The sequence below is a fragment of the Cynocephalus volans genome, chromosome 16 (genome assembly GCF_027409185.1).
Source record: "Cynocephalus volans isolate mCynVol1 chromosome 16, mCynVol1.pri, whole genome shotgun sequence".
NCBI classification, from domain to species: domain Eukaryota; kingdom Metazoa; phylum Chordata; class Mammalia; order Dermoptera; family Cynocephalidae; genus Cynocephalus; species Cynocephalus volans.
The window spans coordinates 8,107,373-8,129,854 of NC_084475.1; the positions used below are offsets into that span (position 1 = coordinate 8,107,373).

General features: G+C 55.8%; 3 protein-coding genes across 6 annotated transcripts in view; all 3 read right to left on the reverse strand.

The window, feature by feature from the left end:
* Window positions 1-1,329: 1,329 nt before the first annotated feature.
* On the reverse strand, window positions 1,330-3,089 carry LOC134364438 (somatotropin). The gene is made up of 5 exons (XM_063080359.1): window positions 2,933-3,089; window positions 2,513-2,754; window positions 2,189-2,305; window positions 1,844-2,005; window positions 1,330-1,530 (listed from the first exon to the last, which is right to left on the reverse strand). Exons 1-5 carry the CDS (start codon window positions 3,087-3,089, stop codon window positions 1,330-1,332), a joined length of 879 nt encoding a protein of 292 aa, XP_062936429.1.
* Window positions 3,090-11,160: 8,071 nt separating this feature from the next.
* Window positions 11,161-14,574, reverse strand: CD79B (CD79b molecule). 2 transcript variants are annotated; one of them, XM_063081209.1, is made up of 6 exons: window positions 14,496-14,574; window positions 13,778-13,828; window positions 12,490-12,804; window positions 12,163-12,281; window positions 11,827-11,868; window positions 11,161-11,719 (listed from the first exon to the last, which is right to left on the reverse strand). In XM_063081209.1, exons 1-6 carry the CDS (start codon window positions 14,560-14,562, stop codon window positions 11,621-11,623), a joined length of 693 nt encoding a protein of 230 aa, XP_062937279.1. In that variant the 5' UTR covers window positions 14,563-14,574; the 3' UTR covers window positions 11,161-11,620. The 2 variants fall into 2 exon arrangements, with proteins under 2 accessions (XP_062937279.1, XP_062937280.1); XM_063081210.1 differs by lacking the exon at window positions 12,490-12,804.
* A 3,748-nt stretch (window positions 14,575-18,322) lies between these two features.
* SCN4A (sodium voltage-gated channel alpha subunit 4) overlaps window positions 18,323-22,482 on the reverse strand; it is a 44,207-nt gene continuing 40,047 nt past the window's right edge. For 2 of the 3 annotated variants that reach the window (XM_063081416.1, XM_063081415.1), the window contains one exon: window positions 18,323-21,809. In XM_063081416.1, the coding sequence (XP_062937486.1) occupies window positions 20,602-21,809 (1,208 nt within the window). In that variant the 3' untranslated portion in view covers window positions 18,323-20,601. The remainder of the gene's footprint in view (window positions 21,810-22,482) is intronic. The other variant, XR_010021958.1, reaches the window with a different exon arrangement.

Sequence of the window (22,482 nt, forward strand, 5' to 3'; positions counted from 1 at the left end):
AAAAAAAAAAAGAAAATAAGAAACATCTGAGATGCCATTAGGAAAACAGAATATGATTTAATAACAAGCGTTTAGACATTCCATCAGAAAACATGAAACACCCCAAAATTTAGTGTAAACATAACTACAATTTTTTGAGTGCTGTAATATGTCAAGCACTTTAGAAACATTATTTCATTTAATCACATAAGCCTTGTAAAGCAATATATTATCTCAGAGAGGTCAATTAATTTGTTCATGAGCACAAACTATATACAGTTCAAGTCTTTCTGATTCTTTCTCTTATACCAAGTTATCCCAACCCACTGCTCTGAGAACAAAGTTGCTCACTGACAGCTTGAAGACCAAATGTGTTTGCGTTCGTTTTTGCCCTTAAAATGTTTTCAATATGTTTTAGTTGCCAATGCTTACAAATTAGATTTCATGTAAAAGTCTGGATGTCCTGGCTGTCTCAAAGAATCAGATGTTTGGCAGCCCTGTTTCTGCAGTCCTGAATGGCTGTAAGGCTGGATGGGTCCCCCCTCAGCTGGGGCCTGAGTTCTTCAGATTGCACTGGTTCCCCTGCCCTCCCTTCCCCGTCGTTTCCCTCATAAGGAGGCTGAGCGTCAGCTGCGATTTATCCCCTCACATCCAGCCCCGGTGACTTACATAGTTATCTACCTGGCACCTGCTGGCCCTGTATTTGCAACCCCTTATTTAGGATCTCTCTTCCACTTCTCTTGCCCCAGTTCAGATCCAAACACTCTGGTTCTGTTTGTCCAAAACCCATTTTTGCATTGTTCTCATTTTCCAAGGGTAGTTGGGCCTAATTAGTATTCATCTTAAAATTTCTACACAAAAGTAATTCTATGATTTTTCTCACCTGTTGGGGCATTTTGCTTCTGCGCTTAATAGCTTGTCTTGTTTTCATTTCTTCCCACTCTTGGGGGGCTAGTTTTGGTGTTGCTGGTGCTGGTAGGGGAAGAAGAAACCCCCTTAAGTATTTTGTGGGGGTTACCTATGACCTTGCTTAACAAGCTGGGGTCACCTAGCTGGGGTGAGTGGACTGGGTGTGTAATAGAGAGGAGCGATGTGTCAGCTTCATTCCGGCTCAGGAAGAGCTGGGTTAGTGAGAGTTCCTGGTTCCGGATAGACCCCACAGGATCCTTGCAGGTCGTCTTGTCAACTTGTCCTTGCCCCATTCTGCCCCCCTCCACCCCATAATAGAAAGACACCTGGTCAGACAATATGATGCAACTTAATTTATTAGGACAAGGACGGTGGGCACTGGAGTGGCACTTTCCAGGGTAAGGGAAGGCACTGTGGAGGGGTGATAGCGATGCCCTGAACCTAGGAGGTACAGCTGCTCTCCACAAAGCGGCGACACTTCAAGACCCGCAGGTAGGTCTCAGTCTTGTGCATGTCCTTCTTGAAGCAGGAGAGCAGCTCGTAGTTCTTGAGCAGTGTGTCATCGCTGCGCAAGTTTGTGTCAAACTTGTCATAGGTTTGCTTGAGGATCTGCCCAGCCTGGGGGTTGCCATCTTCCAGCTCCTGCGGGCAAAGGGAAGGGAGAGAAGCAGAGGCCCAGTCCTTGGGAGCTGTCCCCTCCCTCTGCCGTCCATTTCTCCCCTTCCCCTCCAGGGCTCAGAGAGAAGCCTGGAGGATTCAAAAGGGGGAATGAGAAATGAGTTCTCCTGGGTCAAATCCTGACCACTAAAAAAGAGAACCGCATTATTTCTCTCCCTCCACTCCCCCTCCCCAGCCCCATGAAAGCCCCCAGACCTCAGCTAAGCCAGCAGGGGTGGGGTTGGGGCTCCAGGCCCAGGCAGATGGTGGGGAGTGGCCCCCGCAGCATCTTCCTCACCTGCATCAGGACTTGGATGCCTTCCTCCAGGTCATATAGCTTCTCATACACACGGTCCGAGGTGCCAAACACCAGGCTGTTGGTGAAGACCCTGCTGAGGAACTGCATGGGCCCGAGCCACGACTGGATGAGCAGCAGCGAGAAGCGGAGCAGCTCCATGTCCTGCAGGGAAGGGCTGGGCGGTGGGTGTGCCGCAGGGCCGGCCACTGCCTGTGGGCCTCCCATGCCATCCCAGCCTGGGGGAGAAGGTAGCCCCTGGCCAGGGGTGCAGGGGGGCCACCTGGGGAGAGAAGGGAGAACTGCTTCCAAAGAGGGGGGCCCTGTTCCTCAACTGGATCCACTCACGGTTTTCTGCTGGGCCTCCTCCTTGCCTGTGGGGGCCGGGATGGTCTCCGAGAAGCAGTAGGCAGTCGGTGTGTTCTGGATGGAATATCGTTGTCCCTCCGGGATGTAGGTACGCTCCTGCGGGAGGGGCCGCCCACCAAAGTCAGAGTAGTGACTGGTTCTCATCACTGCTTTACTGGGAACTCCTTCAGTCTGTGCTCATCTATAGCATCTTCACTTGCATAAAACAACTCTGAGCTTCTCAGTTTCTTCCCATGACTTCCCAGGGGGGTGTTCACCCCTTTCAGGCCTCCCCAACCAGGCACCCATGACTAGGGAGCTTACAAACTCTTTGTAGGTGTCGGCAGCCAGCTGGTGCAGTTGCTGGGCTCGGATCACAGCATTGGCAAACAGGCTGGATAAGGGTATGGTCGGGAAGGCGCCAGCCCCCTGAGGCCAGGGCAGGCAGAGCAGGGCGAAAGCCAGGAGCAAGGCGGTCCGAGAGCCTGGAGAGAGACGGGAGGGAGAGGGAGGGGCCGGAGAGCAAGAGGCTAGCTCTCTTCCCGCCCCAGGGTCTGTTCCTTTTCCTCCCACTCCCCCCAGGGGCTGACAGCATTCTCACCTGGGCTAACCATCTGGGCTTAGATGGATGCACACACATTCGGAAGTCCCAGATCCTAGGATTCGTGCCCCCATCCCATCTGCAGGGCTGCTACCTCTCCCCTCAGTACATGCCATGCCCAAAGGGGTTTTAGGAGCGCCTACCTGCAGCCATTGCAGCTGGTGACTTGTCCTCAGGACCCTGAGTGGTTTGGGGAGCTGGGCCTGGAATCCTGGCGTTGGTCTCTTGCGGGCCCTTTTTATACCTGGCCTCTTCTCTCTTCCCACTGCCCCCACCTATTTTCTCTGTACATTTATGCATGGGGCCACTGACAGACCTATGCTGATGGATAATTTAAAATCTCCTCCCACTCATCCTGTTGGGGTCATGTCCCCCGGCTTGTCACCTTCCCTTCCCCACTATCACCAGCCTCATGAGGGTTGTTGGGGTCACCCAGCCAGAGATCAGCTAGAAATCATCCAATCTGTCCTTTATTTAGGGGGAAGGTGGTAGAAGGGAGTAGCCAGAGTCCATGTGAGCCCTAGCAATGTGTCATTGTGGGCTTGTCCACCAGAGTGGGGGGCCTCACTTGGTCCCCCCAAAAGGGGCAATGTCAGGGTGGCTGTTCCTTTGAGAGCTGTGCCCTTACCACTCTTATCCTCTCCCTTTCCTCCTCCCTGCATGGTTCCCACCAGAGAGAATGCATATGCTGAGAAAGGGGGCCAAGGACATCAACAGATTCTGGGGTGTCCGGGTGCAGTTGAGCCCCAGATTCCACTTTTGCTGCCTCCTATCTCCATCCCATCACCTGGGCCGGGCGGAGGCAGCTGGGTGCAGTGCTAATACTGACCACTAGAGGGGACCAGTCCCACACACTGCCCTCCCCTTTGTCTGAGCGGTGGGGCTACCCCAGGTCCCTGGGGCAAAGGACCCAAACTTGGGGTATCGCCCCTGTTCTTCAGATCTGCCACAGAGATGCAAACCAAGAAGCAGAAATCTCAAGGACAGACACAGACCATGAGTGCTTCCTCTCACAGCCCTGAAACCGTCAGAGAATCTCAACATTGGAAGAGCCCTTGAAGGTCCGAGTGTCCTCCCCAGCACTGAACTGAAGGCTGCCCAATGCAGTCACGATAGTCTCCTCCTCCTCTTCTCCTGAGGTCAATATCTGTATGGAGCTGATCAGGTTACGGAACGTGTGCCTGTGCTTGCTCACATTTGACCCTCACGCCATCTTGTGAAGAAGGTGTCAGCATCACCCCACTGCACAGAGGAGACTGAGGTGCAGGGACACTGACGTGCACGAGCTACTTCAGCCCAGGCAGCAGACCTCCACAGCCGTGCTCTGCCCGTATTTACTCATCCAGCAACCTTTTGCCAAAGCCGACTGTGTGATACCACTCAGTTATTTTCACTCCCAAATCCCTCTGAGTTCAGGGATCCTGCCCCTAATCGCCAGGGTCACTTGGCCTCACTTTGTCTTCCCCTAAGGGATAGATTGTCCTCCCTCAAGTCTCAGGTGAGAATGGCCCAGCGTCACGGGGTGCATGTGGGAAACCTTGCGGCGGGACAGGCGAGGGCTGAGAAGGGAGGGCTGTGCCTTCTAGCCTCCTGGGGCCCAGGGCGAGGGCTACGTCAGGTCGCCAGCATCAAATGCCCCCAGGGATGAGAGCGGGAGAGAATGCATTCCCCTACAGGTAAGCCTTCCAGCCCAGAGTCTAAGAACATTTAGCACTTAACCCTGGAGGAGAACGAACGAACAAGCAAACCCTTCTAGAAGTGGTCAGTTACAGTCTCGGCAACCAACATTGAAAACTCACACCCCTGGGACCTAGAATGTGAACGCCTGGGTCTTGCCACTCCCCCATAAGGACCAGAAGATAGAGTTCCGTTTTCTCCCATCATTCCTGAAGCATTGCCCAACAGGTGCTCCCAACTCTGCATCTGCTGGGAGGACACCCGGACGGTGGGAGCTGTTCTCCAGGCAGGCCTGTGGGAGGATTTGGGATGTTATCAAAGATCCAGGCTCTAAGGAATATAGGCTCATGGGGAAAGTCAGGACACCCCTTTTCTCTCCTCCTTCCAGCACTACTGTTACAGGTACCAAGTTTGGCTGCCCCTTCACCAGAAACAGAAGACTCAAAAGTCAATGTTGATGCAAGGATTGGAAAGTTTATAAGCAAGTGCTTGAGGAGACAGCCAGACTAAGATTGTCTCAAGGCTCAGGAGTTTCAGCAAGGTTTTTAAAAGGAGAGCATGGGAAACAAAGGGGGAGGTTGTTCCCATCAGGGGGCTTCTTATGTGCAGTCTTGTAGACTCTGGGCTATTCATTATCTCATGGTCAATCCTGTAACTCTTCAACTTATCCTTGGAATGAATGCAGGTGCTATCTGGTTTCCCTAAGGTGGATGGCATCAAGTTCTCGAGTGTTTTTCCATGAGCTATGCCATGAGTCAAAGTCACAAAAAGACTTGTTTATGGCCAGCTTTCTGCTCAAAGCTGTATTCTACAAAATGGCTCTTCTAAGGCTAAGTATCTGTGACTATTTGCTGTGGTGGGCTCTTAACATCACCAAAGAGGAGGAACCAGGTGGGAATTGGAGGAGGGTTCCTAAGCCCCACGTAGCCTCTGCCTCACCTGCCATCCTCTGTCACCTGGGGGAAGGGGCACTATCATGGAACCCCCATGACAGAGGCTTTTGGCTAATGCTGGGGACTTGTATGTGGACTTCGGACCGTGGAAGAGGTCTCCAGCCTCCCCTCGGTGTGAGGGCAGCAGGAGCCAGGCTGGGGACTGCTCGGTAGCCACACCAGATGCCCAAGTGAGGTGTGGCTGAGGCTCCCACAGACAGGCTACTGCCAAGAACAGTGAGACCAGCCGGGAGAGGGGAGTGTCTCCTCTCAACGCCTCAGAACTGAGGTCGCCCCAGAACCAGGTTGGCCCAGAGGACTCTGGGAGTCCCCTGGAGATACAGCTTTACAAAAGGTTACCATGGCAACCACTGGACCCAGAGGACAGAACCGAAGGGTACACGTGTTGGGGTAGAAGCTGATGATCTTTTTCTCTAATTTGGACCTTTCCAGGGCCTTACGTGATAGAGACCACATCTGTAATTCATTGCTAGTAGAAGATAACTTTGAATTAGACTTGGGATTTTTCCCTCCAGTACTGGGAAGTCAGCACTCTTGGGGCACCACTTGGGGTCAGCCCCCTGGCTCCTCCAGGCTCAGCGACTGCCCAGCAATGGCCTTGGTGTGGCCAGTGGGAGAGGCTGTGATTAGCATCTCTGGTCAGCTTCCAAAGGCTCAGGATGAATCCCTCAACCATCCTATTTTTTTTTTTTTTTAAGAACACTCCCTTTATAATTTGTAATTCATGAATTTCTCTGTGGGTTTGGAAGTCCTTCATATTTCCAGACTTAACCATCTCTAGGGTTCTCTGTACCTACCGTGGAAGGTCACTGTTCTGTTCCTGATCCTAACGTGGCTTCTTGCAGGCTTCGAGAGCCCCTCTTAGGTTCCAGTCTGTAGGAGTGGGGGCAATCTCATCTTTCAGAGCCATACTCACCCTGGTCTTGGGGATGGATCCTTTACATGAGTCTTAGCACCAATGTGACCACTCAGACCATCGAGTCAAGGTCTGCAGAGAATATTAAGTGGGGATTCCCAAGGGCTTTTCCAGGGCAGGTGGGGAAGAAGATCAACATTTCTGAGTGCCCGCCATGTGCCAGGCACTATGCTGAGTGATAGGGCCTGTGAGTCCTATTTCATACCTGAGGACCCTGAGACTGAAAGAGATGAAATAGCTCATCCAGGGTCTCCCAGTTCCTAAGTGACGGCTACCCAAGGCTCCCAGTCTTTCTGCCACGCCAAACTCTTTAGAAGCCTCGTCTAGTAAAGATGGTGGCACTGCTAGGTGTGGACAGAGCTTTCCTCAGTGCGAAGCTAGCCGGGCGGGGATCAGGTACCCACACAGAAGATATTCAATGAAGGTGGGGGGGACTGAACGCAAGGAGCTCCAGCCCCAGAGTGAGGTGTCCACAGATGCTAAGAAAAGTGGTAGAAAAACAACCCGAAGTAGCCTGATTTAGTGAACCAAGTCACATCATCCCTCACATTTGTATTGCACGTTTCAGTGTACATCATATTTTCACTTCCTGTATCTCGCTGGACCCTTGAGTTTGCCACATGGTGCAGCCAAATGGTTCAAGCATGGAGGAAGGGCCTTGGAAGGCTGGGGGGAGGATGAGGGCAGGCGGTCCTCTGTATCGATGGGGTGCTGTCTACACTGGTCAACGATCTCTGATCAATCTGGAAGTACATAACAGTCTACATGCCTGGGCGTGCTAAGTCATTTCCACTTTGGGGATTATTCCCCAGGGAGACAGTCTCACTAAAAAAGAAGCAGTAAGTACTGAAGTGTGTCCCGTGTTGTGGGAAGTCTGAGGTGCTTTCCCGATGGGTGCCCTCAGCTGGGAATTACCTTTCCTTCCTTTTACCTTGTCCCATGGTTATTTGCGGACATCTGATTCCCCTTACTGGACTGTAAGCTGTTTGAGGCTGGATTCCTAGTTAATTCATTTACTCATTCTGTTTTTCATGTGTTAATTAACTCAACATAGTTGTCCATATCACAGACCAGACATGGTGCCAGACAGACGGGCATACCTAGATGAACAAAAGACATGATCTTTTGTCTTCTGGAGCTTACAGTCTACGTGGAGAGGGACATTAGCAACCAAATAAATACATAAGAGTAAAATATAGACAGAAATTTCAAACTGGGAAAAATGCCATGAAGGAAATAGCTGAGATATAGAGGTGAGAATAAAGTAGGCAGGGAATGGACGGGGCAGCTGGCACAGTCCCAGGCCTGGGAATTCAGCAAGTGTCTGCGGAGCAGACCGAGCGAATGGAAGGACTACGCCAAGAAGAGAACTCAAATGTCCAACCGGCTGCCAAGAGCACGGCAGCCCATGTGGTGTCTCGATGTCCTCCTGGAAGCATAGTTGTTTTAAAATAACAAGGACAGGAACTTTGAATGTACAGCAATTTGTACATGAAAAAAATGAAGTGAAAAAGGAGACAAGGCGGAATGAATATGTTGATTCCAAGTTCACACAAACGTTCTGTCCACACGCACAAGCCGCAGAACCTGAACCCTAGATGTGCCTGGCCTTCCCCCTCCTGCCACGTGCAGAAAGTGGCGTTAGGTCTTTTTCAAAATTTTTTTTTTTTTTTTTTAAAGATGACTGGTAAGGGGATCATAACCCCTTGCTTGGTGTTGTCAGCACCACGCTCTCCAAGTGAGCTAACCTGCCATCCCTATATAGGGATCTGAACCCGTGGCCTTGGTGTTATCGGCACCGCACTCTCCCGAGTGAGCCACGGGCCGGCCTCAAAAATTTTTTTTAATGTGAAAATGTGTTTTCACAAACTACACTATGACCGAACTCAGGAATTAATGCTCGTTCATTTTTGTTCTCTGTAGTCACCTAAGTTTCCAAGTAAGGCTTTTGGGTTGGAGAGGGCAGCTGGGTGTCCCAAGTGGAAGGTTTGTCATTGTTGTTTGTAACTGAGTCAACCACAGGCCCAGAGGGTTCATACCAGGAGTAGCTTGGAGACCTAGGACACAGCCAGAATTTCACACATGTGGGCTCTGAACCCAGCTCTTGAGGTGAACTAAAGAGAGCAGACAGAATCCGGGATCCCAAACACCACGTTCCAGGATGGCCTTTGAGGCCAGGTGCAGAAGACCAGCCAGACCAGACACCTGAGAATGGATGAACATTACCTGCATTGCCACCCAAACAGCCACGCTTTTTGTGTTTGTATTGTTTTTCTCTCATTTCTGATTCTGCAGGAAAAACACCCAAACCCTTGGGTCATATCACCCCAGCCCTCGCAGCACCTGCAGCCAGAGGGCCGGAAGTCGAGCTAGAATAGAGGAGGAACCAGCCTGTGCTTAAACCAGAGTCCCGGGGGACCTGGCTGGATTCCCCCAGTGGACAATGGAGCATGTGCCCACCCAGGGGCCTCTGAGCTGCATTCTGGGAAGGGAGAGGGCGGGAGGAGTGGCTCCAGAGCTGGGCTCCTGGAAGGATGGCCAGTGGCTTCCTCTTCGGGGTGCTTGGAGGCACCCAGGGGTGGCCTTCGGGGCTTCTGAACTTGTGAACAATGGGAAAGGCAAACTCTTCAAGACACAGACCTTTGGAGACAGCCAAATTGCCCCAGGATTCCGTCCCCCTAGTCCTTTTCCTCCTCCTTTGGCTCAAAGTCTTATTGCCACAACATCCAACAAGGGCACAGCTATGATGTAGGTAAGAATGCTGGGTTTGGGGTCAGAAGGTCTGCTTGTGACTTTTGGCCAATGATAGTCATTTTCCTGGACCTTGATTTCCTTGTCTGTAAAATGGGGATAGTGACACCTCCTTCCAGGCCAGGGTTACACTGGGGCTTAAACAAGATCATGTGAATGAATACGGAGGTGCTCAATAACATTTTATTGGCATTTAAGAGGGGCTCAATATAGCTTTGTTGGGCCTGGTAAAAGCTTTTGGTTAATGTTCTATATCCTGATTGCGGTGATGGTTGCACAAATCTCTACATGTGCTAAAATTCGTAGAACTGTACACCAAAAGAAAACAAACTCAATTTTATTGTATGATAATTTTTAAAAAAACAGCATCTTGTTCAACTCCTTGCCCTCAGATAGGTTTTATGATTCCCATTTTACAGATGAAGCAACTGAGGTCTGAGTCATTCATTGTCCCAACATCATCACCCAGCTGTGTTTCCATAGTCAGTTCTGGGGGCCCAGGACCCCTGAGACAGACGACGACACCCAAAGTTTAAGCCCCTAAAACAGAAAATCAGACCAGGGAAGGCTTCTGCGTCAGTGAAGAAGGCAAATGCCCTTTGGGGGTGTCTGATGTTGGGGCAGGCCTCACTGCTAAAATGGTTCTCTGTCAACAAGCACTTCAAAGCCTTAGGGAGACTCAGTTCTTCAAAGGTATTAAATAGTCTTTTGGTAAAGCCGAGCCCTCCCCCTGCTGAGGGCAGCCCCATGCAGGGGGAGACCCTGCCTGGGGGAGAAGTAAAGACTCCCCCAGCCCCCACCATCTACCCAGGTCCCTGTGGAGGTAGAGAACAGAATTAGAGCCCCTATGCAAAGCAGCAGGAAGGGGGGGCTCCAGCTCAGTGGAGGCAGAGGCCAAAACAAGCCAGTTCCCTCTGGCAGCCCAGAGACCAGGGAGGGAATAGGGCCTGGTCTGGCTTGGCCCAGCCCAGGAGTGCTGGAGAGACTGACCTGAAACCTCAGGTGTGGGTGCCTTACGCTGCCCCACCTGAAATGCCAGGGAGACTCTGGTGAAAACAAGCACTTCTCTCAATGCTTCCCACAGGCTGGCCTTTGTTGTCAAACTACAGTGGCAGCTCCCCAAGGGTAGAGATTCCCCTGCCTGAATCCAGAACATGAATGGCAGTCAGGTATTTGGGGTGCCCACAAGGTCAACAGGCAGTAGAGCATAGCCTGGCTTGGGAGGGAGGCTTTGCACACGCAGGTTAATTATACTTGACCTCCCAGCTGTGAGCTGCTCCTGGTAACTCCTGCAGCTGGTGGGTTGGGCCCTACTTTGTAGGACCCTAGGACCATTTTGTGGGTCCAATGTGATCTGGGGAAGTCTGAAGAAATCACCTAAGAACCGCCAATTTTACCAGGCAAAGCCTCCCTCTTTAGGAATCTCTGTCTTGATGGTTGTGGGTGAAGCTTAAAAAAAAGTTCCAGGCTTGGTGGGAGGGTAGGGGGTGGGAGTAGAGGGGGTCTTACAGAGGCAGGGGAAACACCTACCCTCAGGGAGCTTCTAGTTTAACTGGAGAACCAAGGCCAGCGTGAGTAGCACGAGGCAGTAGCTAAGCCACAGCTGCAGAGGCCGGTCTGGACAGGGCTTGGGCTGAGACTGGGTGCTTTGGGAGGGCTTCCCTACAGGGAGGACCTTGAAGGACAGTAAGACTGGGATAGGCAGGGGAGGGCAAGATCCTCCAGGGCTGAGAGCCTGGCCCTACAGAGCGGGATTCAACTGCTGCTTGTTGGCTGCATGGGGTGCAGGGTGGGGCAGCCCTGCAGAGGGCGAGGACAGCCAAATCACCCTTTCTTCTGTTGCTCCAGGCCCAGTTAGGGCCAGAGTTGGGGAAGAGAGGGGGGTGTGACCACAGCCTCCACCTGGTCCATCAGAGAGATGGGAGGGTGCCCATGATAGTCACCCTGTCCCATTCCCTCATGGGCCCCCACGGGCTACATTCAGGCAACATACATGCATAAATAGACACTCCAACCACCCCATACCCATGAGATGTCACAGCCTGTTTGTGGTTTCTCAAGACACATTGTTTATTCCATGGGAGAATGAGTTTGAGGCTAAGGGCCCCGTGGGGTGGGAGAGGGTGGGAGAGAGGAATGAAGTGGCCCCTCTGGGGCCCAGTTGGGGGCCATGGTCCTTCCTGGGCTCTGCAGGAAGCCAGTCTGCTCTGAGTCCATTTGCAGGTTCCGGACAAGTCTCTGCCTTTTCTGTCCCAAACATGGGACTGAATCCCCACACAGCACCCCCAGAAGGTGGGGTCCAGTCTCTCCCCAGAGAATGCCCTCCAAATCACTGCCCTGTTGCCCTTCTACTCTGGACACTTTGGCAAGAGATGGGGACCAGACGCTGGAGCAGAAGGTGGCTCTGGCGAGTCAGCTTTGGAGGCCGACTGGGGGTCCAGGGATGAGGGGATGGGCTGGGAGCCAGGCAGCTCCGAAGCGGTCAGAGTGAGGCCCACGAGGCCGTGCCTGGGGCCTGGGGAGGGTCTGGCCCTTCACTCCTGGCCTGGGTGCTCACCCACAGACCACTTCACCTCCCCTGTCCGTAGAGTCACTATGTCCTCATAGGTGGCCGTCTGGTCAATGTTCAGACCCTGGAGACATGAAATGGAGCTCAAGCCTTGGCCACCTCCTGACCACCCCAGCAGACGGTGGCCACCGACCCCAAGGCCTCAGAGCTGCTAGTCCATACACTCCTTACCTCATAGGTGTGATCTTCCTCCATCCCTGCCTTGCTGTCATCCTGGTGGGGGTGGAGGGATGGAGAACAGAGTGTTAACACCCCCCAGGCCCATCCCCTGCTGGGCGAGGCTGGGGAGGGCCAGGGAGATGGGCCTGGGAGTATGGCAGGGGTCGGGGGTGGGGGTGAGGTGCACTCTGCAAGAACAACTGAATGAATGGATGGATGAGTGAGGGAGGGAGGGAGTGATTGAAGAGGTGAGCCAATGGGCAGGCTCTGGGGATGGAGCCCCTGCCCAGGTCTGGCCTGCCCCGTGGCCACTGCCTGGGCCCCCCGGTCACCTTCCCCTGTGGTCACCTTGTCCAGGAGCAGGAAGATGGGCACAATGATGAAGAGGATGATCAGCAGGGTCTGAATCATGATGATGCCATCTTTCAGCGTGTTCCGCCGCTTCAGCTGTGCCAAGGTGCTGAACCCTGGGGAGGTGGGGGGCGGCGCCATGAGGCTGGGTGCTGGTGGGAGCCCACCCTTTGGGCCTGCAGTGGAGGTTCTGTGCACCCCTCAGGACCTGCTTCCCAGCAGCTCTCCTGGCTGCTCCAGGGCCATGACCCCTTCCATGGGTGGTGGACTGGGCTGGGGGTGCAGTGGAGGGCTACAAGAACACCCTGTTTTCCCCGCACACACCCATGACTCGCAGCTCAGTGCCACAGCCCAGGTAGACCTCCTGGGAGGCCCCAGTGCACTCCTGCTGGCAGAAGTAGATGCCGTTGTCCTGAAACTGGATGCCTTGGATGGTGAGGGTGAAGACAGAGCCGTTCTGGGTCTGCAGGATGTGGTCCTGGATGGGGAGCAGTGTCTGTGGCTCTGTGTCCATCTCCCGCTTCAAGAGCCAGCTCACGATGCCAGAGGAGCCGTCCGTGTGGCACTGCACTTCCACCGTGGAGCCCCGCTTCCTGGCCATGAATCGTGGGTTCTGCCAGATCCGGGAACAAGCACTGCCTGCGGGTGCCAAGGCCTGGCTCAAAAACCTGCCTGGCATCTCCCTGACTGCCAGCCCCGACTACAGGCCCCCACTCTGGGTGGCACTGACCACCTGGCTCAGCCTGCCTCGCCTGTCTTGGCTTCTCAGGGTGTGACAGTCAGGAGGTGGAGGTCGGGGGGGAGCTGAGCCACGTGAGAGGCCACAGGCCAAACCACCACGCCCCCTCTTGACCGCCTCTTCACCCGTTTGATTTTCCTTCAGAAGTGCTCTGGGACCTTCTGATTCCTTTCCACGACCATCACAGCAGACTGGCCCTGGTCTCGCCCCAGGGCCTGGAGGCCAGCAGGGCAGCCCGTGGCCCGGCCTGGTGCCCCGCCTGTCCCTCCCCAGGCTGCCCCGCATGGCTTGCAATCTTCAGGGGGTCCCCGCCGCCCCCAGGGGCCAAAGACGTAATCCTTAGCCTGGTGCTTGAGGCCCTTGTCGGTCAATACCCTGTTTGTGTTTCTGCCTCCACCCTCTCTCCCTCCTGCAGGGACTTGCTGCACTTTGTTACTGGATCCTCCTTCTCAGCTCAGAATGCTGTCCTACCTGCTCCGAGGAGCCGAGGAGCCTCCCTCCTGCCTTGCTCCCCGTGGGCAGCCCCCAGGAATCCCTGAGCCCCTCACAGAGCAAATGCTGGCCCAAAGCATTCATTTTGAGGCCGAGCCTGACTCCCCAGCCAGACAGACAGGGCCTGAGTCCTCGATGGAATCCCCTCTGGCTCCCCTGCTCTGACTCCTGGGGGTAGCACAACCCCGAGGTGGCCAGGACTGGAGCCCAATGACAGCTGGCCAGGGTGGGGCCTCAGAGAGGGGGATTCTAAAGAGGCCTGGGGATGGGGTTCCTGGATGGGAAGACCTGGGCAAAGACGGGACAGGGTGCAGCCCCTGGCACAGTGAGCAGTGTTGCCACAGACACTTGCCCTCAGAAGGGGCAGGCGAGGTCACTGACCTTCAGGATTCTGGTACAGGTCCTCTGTTTTGGCTACTGGAACAGTCTCACCTGTGGGTGGAGGAAGTGGGAGGGCCACGTCAGGGCTGCTCTGTTCTGAGGTGGCTGCCCTACCCCTGCCAGCCCTCCAGGGTCCCAGAACACTTCCTCCATCCAGGATAGCAGCTTAAGACCCCTCAGCCCTCCCTGTCCCCCACTGGGGAGACAGGAGTGGGTGGGGGCACCAGAAGCCCCACCCCCAGTCTCCCTTCTGCCTCTGAAGGTGTGGCCTTGAGCAGGTGTCTAAAGAGATAGGAGGGAAGTCCCAGCCAGGAGGGCTCTCCTACCCTCCAGACAAGGAGGGGATCACTTCTGGAACATGCATCTCCCAGGGTGTGGTTGGGTCAGCCTCTCCCCTGCCTCCACCATGCTGTGCCCTCAGGGCCTGGGGGTGAGCCTCTCACCACCCCTCTTCCTCCTGGGCCCAGCTCTGCCACAGTCCTTGCTGCTTCCCCTGGCTTGTTCCTCATGCCCAACTCAGCCCGACACCCTCCAGGCAGGAGAGGGCTGGGGCCACAGACCCCTGAGCCCATCACCAGGCTGAGACCTACAGACCCAGGCCCCAGGGCAGCCAGAGGGAGACAGAAGAAGAAAGCGGCAGAGACCCAGAAGGGGGTGGAGAGAGCAGAGACAGCTGGTGACAGAGAGCCACACCAGCAGGCCTTGCCGCAGGCCATACCTGACAGCAACAGCAGCAGCAGCACCAGCCAGCTGCCCGGCATGGGAGACAGCACCAGCCTGGCCATGGTCTCCGCTGCGGCCCTGACCCCAAGTTTCTGGGGGGGAAACGTGTAACTGCCGGGGCTGTAGCCTCTCCTCTCCCCGCCTCTTCCTCACCAGGCCCCTTCCGGCCATGCAAATGGGGACCCAGGAGAGGCACCAGCTCTCCGGGGACCCTGGGGGAGGGAAGGCTCTGTCAGCTGGGCTGCTAGGCTCGAAGGTCGCTCACTTGGGCAACACAGCTGGGGTTCGAGGCGGATACTCCCGGGAGGGGGTCCTCTGAGTCCTCTGAGGGCTGCCTGTGCTTCCCTCCCTGTGACCCCACCCACTGGTGGTCATCCCCTGGGCCTGCCAACCTCCCATCTGCAGTCTGCCAGCTCCTTGAAGGGCAGAACCCAGCGAATCTTCATTCCTAGCTATGTAGCTAAGTACATACAGAACCTAGGTCCTCTGGATGAATCGGAGCTCAGCCCCTCTGCCCTGGACCAGCTCTCACCCTGTGGGAAGAGGACTCTGAGGAAGGACAGTGCAGGGGATGGGGGGTGGGGGGCAGCCATGGACCTGGGCTGGGCACTTGGAATGGCCCAGAGCAGAGCCTCTTGGCTGGAGTGCAGGTGGCCATGTCAGAAGTTGACCCTGTGGAGGAAGGGAGCCACAGAGGTTCTTGAGCAAGAGCAGGCCAAGTGTGGCAGCCTCCTGGGAAAAGATTTAGTCCAGGCCATGGTGAGAGGCCTCCCTCTCACCAGGCTGTGGGAGAGTTCGCTGGGGGCTGCCAAAGGAGGTGGACTTAGAGAAAGCCCACCACTCAGCCATCAGGGGCTTCTTCAGGGAGTTCTTAACTGTGGCACTCTGAAGGCACTGATGTGTTGGTCACAGCTCCAGGGGATCTTAGGCAGGGGACATGAGGCTAGTGTAGAGGGCCCCTCAGGTTCTGAAACTAACAGGCTCTCTGGCTCTGTCCTGACAGTTTGCAGGGCAGTAGATGAAGCCACAGCGTTCAGGAGCTCACCTAAGCTCACTTTTGTGCCCCTGCCCTGGGTCCTATACTCGCTCTGTGGGGGATGCCAACTGCACATGGCAGCCTTGCAAATTCAGCCCCACAGCCGAACCCACTCCGAGTTTTATGTCTCCTGGTAGCGTCTTTTCTCTGTCTTGCCCTCCCACTCTCCCTCGTCCCCTAGCTCCCAGGAGAGGAAGGGAGATGTTAAATCCCCGGTGCCCTCTGTCCACATCTCACTCTCCCCAGGACCCTCCAGTTTTCAAACAGCCCACACTGCTGGCAAGTCTGTCTGGGTTTAGGGAGACGCAGACCTGTCTCCCATGCCAGGGTTGGAAGGCAGGGTGTCTGGGTGCCCCAGCCTTTAGTTCTGGGGCTAGGCATCATCTGACAGGAGGGGGGCCACTCTCGAGGGGTGCAGGCCAGGACCTAAGCTATGGAAATCAGGGACAGGAGGGTTAAGATTTCATCCAAGGGACAGCTCGTTCTGGGCAGTCCCAGATGTTCTTGCTTGTTTCCAGATGTTCTGAATGAAAAAACATTTCCCCGAAAAGGTGTTAAATGTTCAGTTCACAGAACAAACAGCCCAGGAATATAAACATCACTGAGGTCAGCTGGGGACCACGGGCCCCTGTGCTGATGGGGGTGGTTGGAGCAACGTGAAGAGTGGGACAAGATCCTGGGGTCTCTCCCTTTAGCAGACTCTACTCCTAAGTCCCTGGTGATGGAGGCCTTGGTTAACTTTGGGGCCAGTGTCCCCCCAAAGTCAGGAGGATAACTGGGGAAAGCTTGGGGCCCATGTGTGTGCACTTATACGTGTATGTGGCCTGGGCTGTGTGGTGTGGGGCCTGCTCAGGAGCTGGTCCTGGGGCCTGGGGTGACTGTAGGGGGCACGGAAGTTGGCAGGGGCAGCTGGCATCCTCTAGACTCTCAGACATCAACATCCCCCGGGGCAAGGATGCTGATGTGTCCCTTGGCCTTCATCCCCATTCATGCCCAGCAGGGATCCGTTTTCAGGAAGGGTGGAAGCAGTGGGGGCCCTGCCGCTTCCAGGATTATTTGTCACAGTTGGGGCCGTGCTGTTCCCTCGCTGATGACAACAGCACTGGGCCTTGTCCTGGGCTCATGATGCCCTTTGCTTCCCAAACAGGAGGCCTCGTAATCCCACCCCCGCCTCTGCCCCCAGCTGCCCTGGGCTGCACACCCCAACATCTAAAGCCCCCTTTCCAGGAAGATAGTATCAAAACCAGAGATGGGGGGAAGGGACAAGGGGCACAGGGGTTGGGGAAGCTAGAAGACAGGGACCCCCAGCCACACCGGGAAGATGGGAGGGAGAAGAACCTCTGGGAAAGAAGAGCTCAGACCTCTACCCTTCCCCTGGTCTGCTGGCTTGCTGCTCCAGGAGGGGGCCTGCTGGCTACGAAGGACATGGGCTCGAATCCTGACTCTGTACTGTTTCTCAACTAGGGATGTTCCTGCCCCCCCATCCAGGAGCATTTGAAAATGTCAGGGTAATTTTGATGGTCACAATGACCAATGCATGCCCTGGCATTTACAGGACAGGGGTGCTGAAGGCCCTGGTAGGGAGAGGCACTGTCCCACGAAGCCAAGAGTTTCCTGGCCCCATATGCTGGCTGCACCCCAGTTAGGCAACACCCATCCTTAACCTCTCAGACAGCAAGTTTCTTCTTCTGTGTGAAATAGAAATAATCCTAAGAGCTGAGCTCCGCGGGGCGGCTGTGTGTATGGGAGGCATCTGGAGTTCCTGGCCAGGTGCCTGGAAGCATGGCGTGCCCTCGGCAGAGTAGCCTTGATAACCGGGGCTGGGGGGCTGTAAACGTCTGTTATTGGTGCGTCTCACCTGGTACTTTGCCTTTTCCCTTCAAGGTTCAGGAGAAGGTGGGCTGGGGCACCCTGCGAGTCTTCCTGTCCTTCCTGCCAGAGAGAGCCCTGGGCGAGATCTAGGGAAACTTTAAGACAGGAGCCCCCACCCAGGGAGGGAGGTCAGTACCCTGGTGGGGGCTCAGAGAACCGTGTAGGGATGCGTGACACCCCTCCTCAATATGCAAAGAGAACTGCAAGGTGGGAAGGGGCTGCAGCAACGGGTGAGGGACATCTTGGGGGCAGTTGGGGGCCAAAGCCTGTGAGGGCCTCTCTGCATCCCTGACTCAGGTGCCAGGTAACCATGGAAAAGGGGGTGCAGAAATCCTGGAAACAATTAGGTGTTTACTAGTTAGGAGGAAAACAGCCCTGGGAGTCCAAAGTTGTTATAGAAAATGAAATTACATGTAAAATTAAATTCACCTACCAGGTTTTTGGGCTGAGTTTGCTACAAAAGGATGTGCTGTCACAGGTCTATGTGACTCTGTGCTCTCTGGGGTTAGAGGCAGAGTCCTGGCGGGACAGTACCTCTGAGCAGAGGGAGGGGCTGCCTGTGTGCCCCACAGGTGCCTTGTGGTCTCTGAGGGGGGCAGAGAAGTGAAGGGGGCTTCTGGAGAGGAGGGGCTGGGGACATGTCGTCCCAACACATATTTACTGGGTGCTGCCTGTCCTGGGAGGAGGGACACGATCCCTAACCTTGTCTGGCTTCTTGGACTCCAGCTAAGAGGCTTTCGGCGGGGAGGGCAGGAGAGAGCCGGACTGGCCAGAGGGTGGAGCTGGGCCCTCCTTAACCCTGCCCTCCCTGCCCCACAGGCTCCCTACATCTTCCCCATTTGGCCCCAATCCCTGCCAGCCTTTAGCCCCGTCCACATCCACATGTGGAGGCACAGAAGGGAGAAGCCCACACCTCAGAGGCATCAGGGGACGGTTTATTGTAAGAACTGTACAAAGGGGCCCATCTGCTGGCCTGGCTCGGGGTTGGCTCCCACCTGGACAAGGCAGGAATGGGCGTCGGTTTGCAGGGGAGGGGGCCACAGGCAGGGAAAGGCTGGACTCTGCTCCTCTACTCTTCCTCTGCAATCTGCACACAGTCCGTGGAGAATATCCAAGCCAACAAGTTTCTGAGGCTCCGGGGATCGTGCCCAGCCAGGGCCCAGGAGGGAAGGGCAGAGGGGCAGGGTGCTGGGCAGGGGGAGGCTGAGCCCCTATCAGATGAACCTTCCAAAGGGAGAGAGAATTGCCGCAGGAAGGGATGGAAGGAGTCGAGGCCTCCTTCCACAGAGAAGACACAGGTGGGAGACAGGGAGCACGGCTGAGACCACGGCATGATGACAAGAGACAGAAAGGGGAAAAGAACCCATGGGAGAGAGAGAGGGATGCCCAGGCAGGATGGGGTGGGGGAGAGCAGGGTGGACAACAAGGAGGACTCTGGCCTGTGGGCACACACGTGTGAGCTTGCACACACGCACACACACACACACCACACAAACACGCGCGCGCGCACACGCACACACGCACACACACACACATCTTGTTTTGAAGGCTTTGCTGCTTCCTGAGTTTTAATCAAACTGTTCATGAGAAACAAGAAGAGAAAGAAGAGGAACTTAGGCTCCCAGTGAAAACCTTACCACAGGTGTTCACACTCGTCCACGCATGCACAGCACAGGTCCGCTCTTGCACATACAGGCCCCCTCACGCGAACAGTCCTGCACAGAAGATACACACGCACCAGCTGCACTCATATGGACCTTCAGACATGCCAGGGCACACTGACACACACAAACACAAAGATACTCAGACACACATGCATATGCAGGCACCAGGACACAATGGTTCACACACATATGGTCATACACTTGAACACACACATGCACAGGCCTACAAACAGACACACAGTCCCACAGGTATGCACACAAGTGAATAACCCAGTGACCCCTGAGCAGGTCCCTCACCCCCTCTCCCATGCTGGGCCTCTGCTCTCCAGGAGCCAGCAGAGGCCTGGCACTGCCATGCCCAGATTGGCTGTGCCCAGATCAGCGGTGTCAGCAGAAGTACCACCTGCCTTTCCAGGCAGCAGGAAGTGGGAGGGTTGAGCCCCAGCTGGGCGAGACTTCCCTGCTGTGTGCTCTAGTTTTGAAATCTCTAACCTGAGCTCAACCATAACATTCTTAGGATCACATTGAGGAGGAGGGAAAAAATGGTGAGGAGGGAGGAAGAGATGGGCATGGGGAGAGATGAGCAGAGGGAGATCTCTGAGGCTGGGCAGGGCTACAGAGAGCTCTGGTGGTGCAAGTGGAGGAGCAAGGAAGGGGCGAAGGAAGCACAGATCATCTTTTCACTGAGCCTCGGGGTCCCTGACCCCACCCCAGGTCTGATGCTCGGGCCCAGGCAGTGGTCCAGCTGGCAGCACCCAGTCCGTACCATCCATGCAGGCTTCCTAGAAAAAGAGTTTCCAAATGGAATTCTTCCTCCTGCTCTTCCCCTAAGGGCCAGCCAGGGGAGCCGTGGACCTGGACACAGCCCAGCCCGGGAAAATGTGTCAGGAGTCAAAATCCCAGCCCGACGCACCAGGATCCAGTGACCAATCAGGTTTGCGGAGCTACTTCTGGACGAGTGACATTTCCCTTTTCCAGGGAATTCCTGAGCTGGCAGGGTGAAGCTGCACCCTCGAGTCAGCGGGGAGGGCTGGCAGTGCTGTGGGGTCAGGTGTCTGCACTCCCTGAGGTTAAGACATCTTTGTCCGGGCTGGGGCTGGCAGGCCTGAGCCACTTCCTGGGGAGAGGCCAGTAGCCCTTAAGACTCTGGGGACAGGAGGGCAGCCAGTCCCTCCATTGTAAGCCGGCTCCTTGCCAAGTGGGGGGCAGAGATTCTGAAGTTCTGACCTCCCCCAGGCCAAGATGAGGGGCGGCAGGGCCCAAGAGCGGGTAACAGCAACTTGAAGGCAAGACCATGGAGGCAGGGCCTCAGGCTCAGCGTGGAGCCCTGGGCACAACTCCCATTTCTCATGGCCTGGGAGGCAGGTGCCCAGGCCTGGGTGTCAGCCCCAGAGTGGCCAAATCCTGTCCCACATGAGGGGGCTGGAGGCAGTCCCAAACTCAAAGCCCCGTGCCCTCATCAGTGCACAGGCACCACAGGGCAGCTCGGGGCTGTGCCAAGGTGCAGCTGGCCACCTCGATGCTGCCTGCTAGACAAGAGACTCTTTGACCCCTGGGCGCACTGTCTGCCCCAGTGGTGGGGCAGGAGGCAGGGCAGTGTCTGAGGGGCCAATGGGCATGAGCCCCATGGCAGGCCCAGAGTCCCCCGCCTCGCTCTGCGCACTGCTGTTCCCGTTCCCGTGGCCATACATCTTGCTCATGGTGCTGGCGATCAGCCCCTCTTTCTCGGGGGCGCCGTCCCCGCCGCTGTCCCCGCTGTGGCGGTACATGTAGGACGCCTGCTTCACGGAGCGCTGGAGCAGGTGCCGGCGGTAGGCCCTCTGGATCTTGATGGCACACACCTCCTCGTGCTTCCTCTTGAGGGTGGTGGTGATGGGCTCGTAGGAGACCTTGGAGGGGTTGGCCGCCATGAACTTCTCCTCCATGGTCTGCTTGAGGGTGTCCATCTCCCCAGAGTCGCCCAGCACCTCCTTGGTCAGGGCAAAGAGGATGTCCAGGCAGTGGATCTTGTCCCCTGGCACCATGGGCAGGTCCAGCGTGATGAGCTTGATTTTGTTGGGCTTGGCGATCCGCAGCGGCTCCTGCAGGGTGTCCACGAAGTCCGAGAGGAGGCTGTAGGCGATGAACTGCGTGGCGTCGGGGTCAAACTTCTCCCACGTCTCGTAGAACATCTCGAAGTCGTCCTCGCTGAGGGGCTCGCTGCTCTCCTCTGTGGCCACGTTGAAGTTCTCCAGGATGATGGCGATGTACATGTTGACCACGATGAGGAAGGAGATGATGATGTAGCTGCAGAAGAAGCAGATGCCGATGGACGGGTTGCCGCAGTCACCCCTGACGCTGCTGCCCGGGTTCTCCAGCGTGGGGTCGCAGTCCGGGGGCCCGCTGTTGAGGATGGGGTTGAGGAGCCCGTCCCAGCCAGCCGACGTGGTGATCTCGAAGAGGCAGATGATGCTGTTGCCGAAGGTCTCAAAGTTGAACATGTCATCGATGCCCGACTCCTTCTTGACGTAGGCAAAGTTGGACATGCCGAAGATGGAGTAGATGAACATGACCAGGAAGAGGAGGAGGCCGATGTTGAAGAGGGCGGGCAGCGACATCATGAGGGCGAACAGCAGCGTCCGGATGCCCTTGGCCCCGCGGATCAGCCGCAGGACACGCCCGATCCGTGCCAGGCGGATCACACGGAACAGTGTGGGTGACACGAAGTATTTCTGGATCAGGTCAGAGAGCGCCAGGCCTGCGGGGAGGAGCTAGTGAGCATGGCTGCCCTCGGGGTGGGGGGCTGGGTCACTGTCGGGGAGCAGGCGGGGCTCAGGGGGCCCCAGAAAGGAGCAGCAGCAGCTCAGCCCTCGGAGGGCAGCACGAATGACCTGACGGACGAGGCTGGGCTCTCCCAGGGGTCCTGGGGCTAGGGGCTGCATCTCTGCCCTGACAGAGCTGGAGGTGGGATATGCCAAAGCTCATGGCATCTGGGGAAGGCCCATTCCCAAGGCTGTTTGCAGATGCCATGGTGGGGGAGGGGGGTTGCGTGTGTGCACGTGAGAGAGAGAGAGAGAGAGAGGTTGAGAGAGAACAGCTGTACAGCCGTGTGACCCTGTGCATGTCACTTAACTTGTTTGTGATTCAGTTTCCTTATCTGTAAAACAGGGGTGATGACAGTCCCTACCTCGTGGCATCGTCATGAGCCATGAATGAGATAATGCCTGTAAAGCACACAGCGCAGTGCCAGGCAGATGGCAGGTGCTCAGCGAATGGTAGCCGCTACCATGGTAACAACATGCATGTCCATGCGCTTCTCCAGTGTGTGCGGAAACTGGAACCATCTCTTATGTTTTTCACTCAGTGCATGGGCACCTGAGTGTGCTTCTACTGGTCAGGTGTGTTCCCTGAGCTGTGTTCATGTGTGCGCA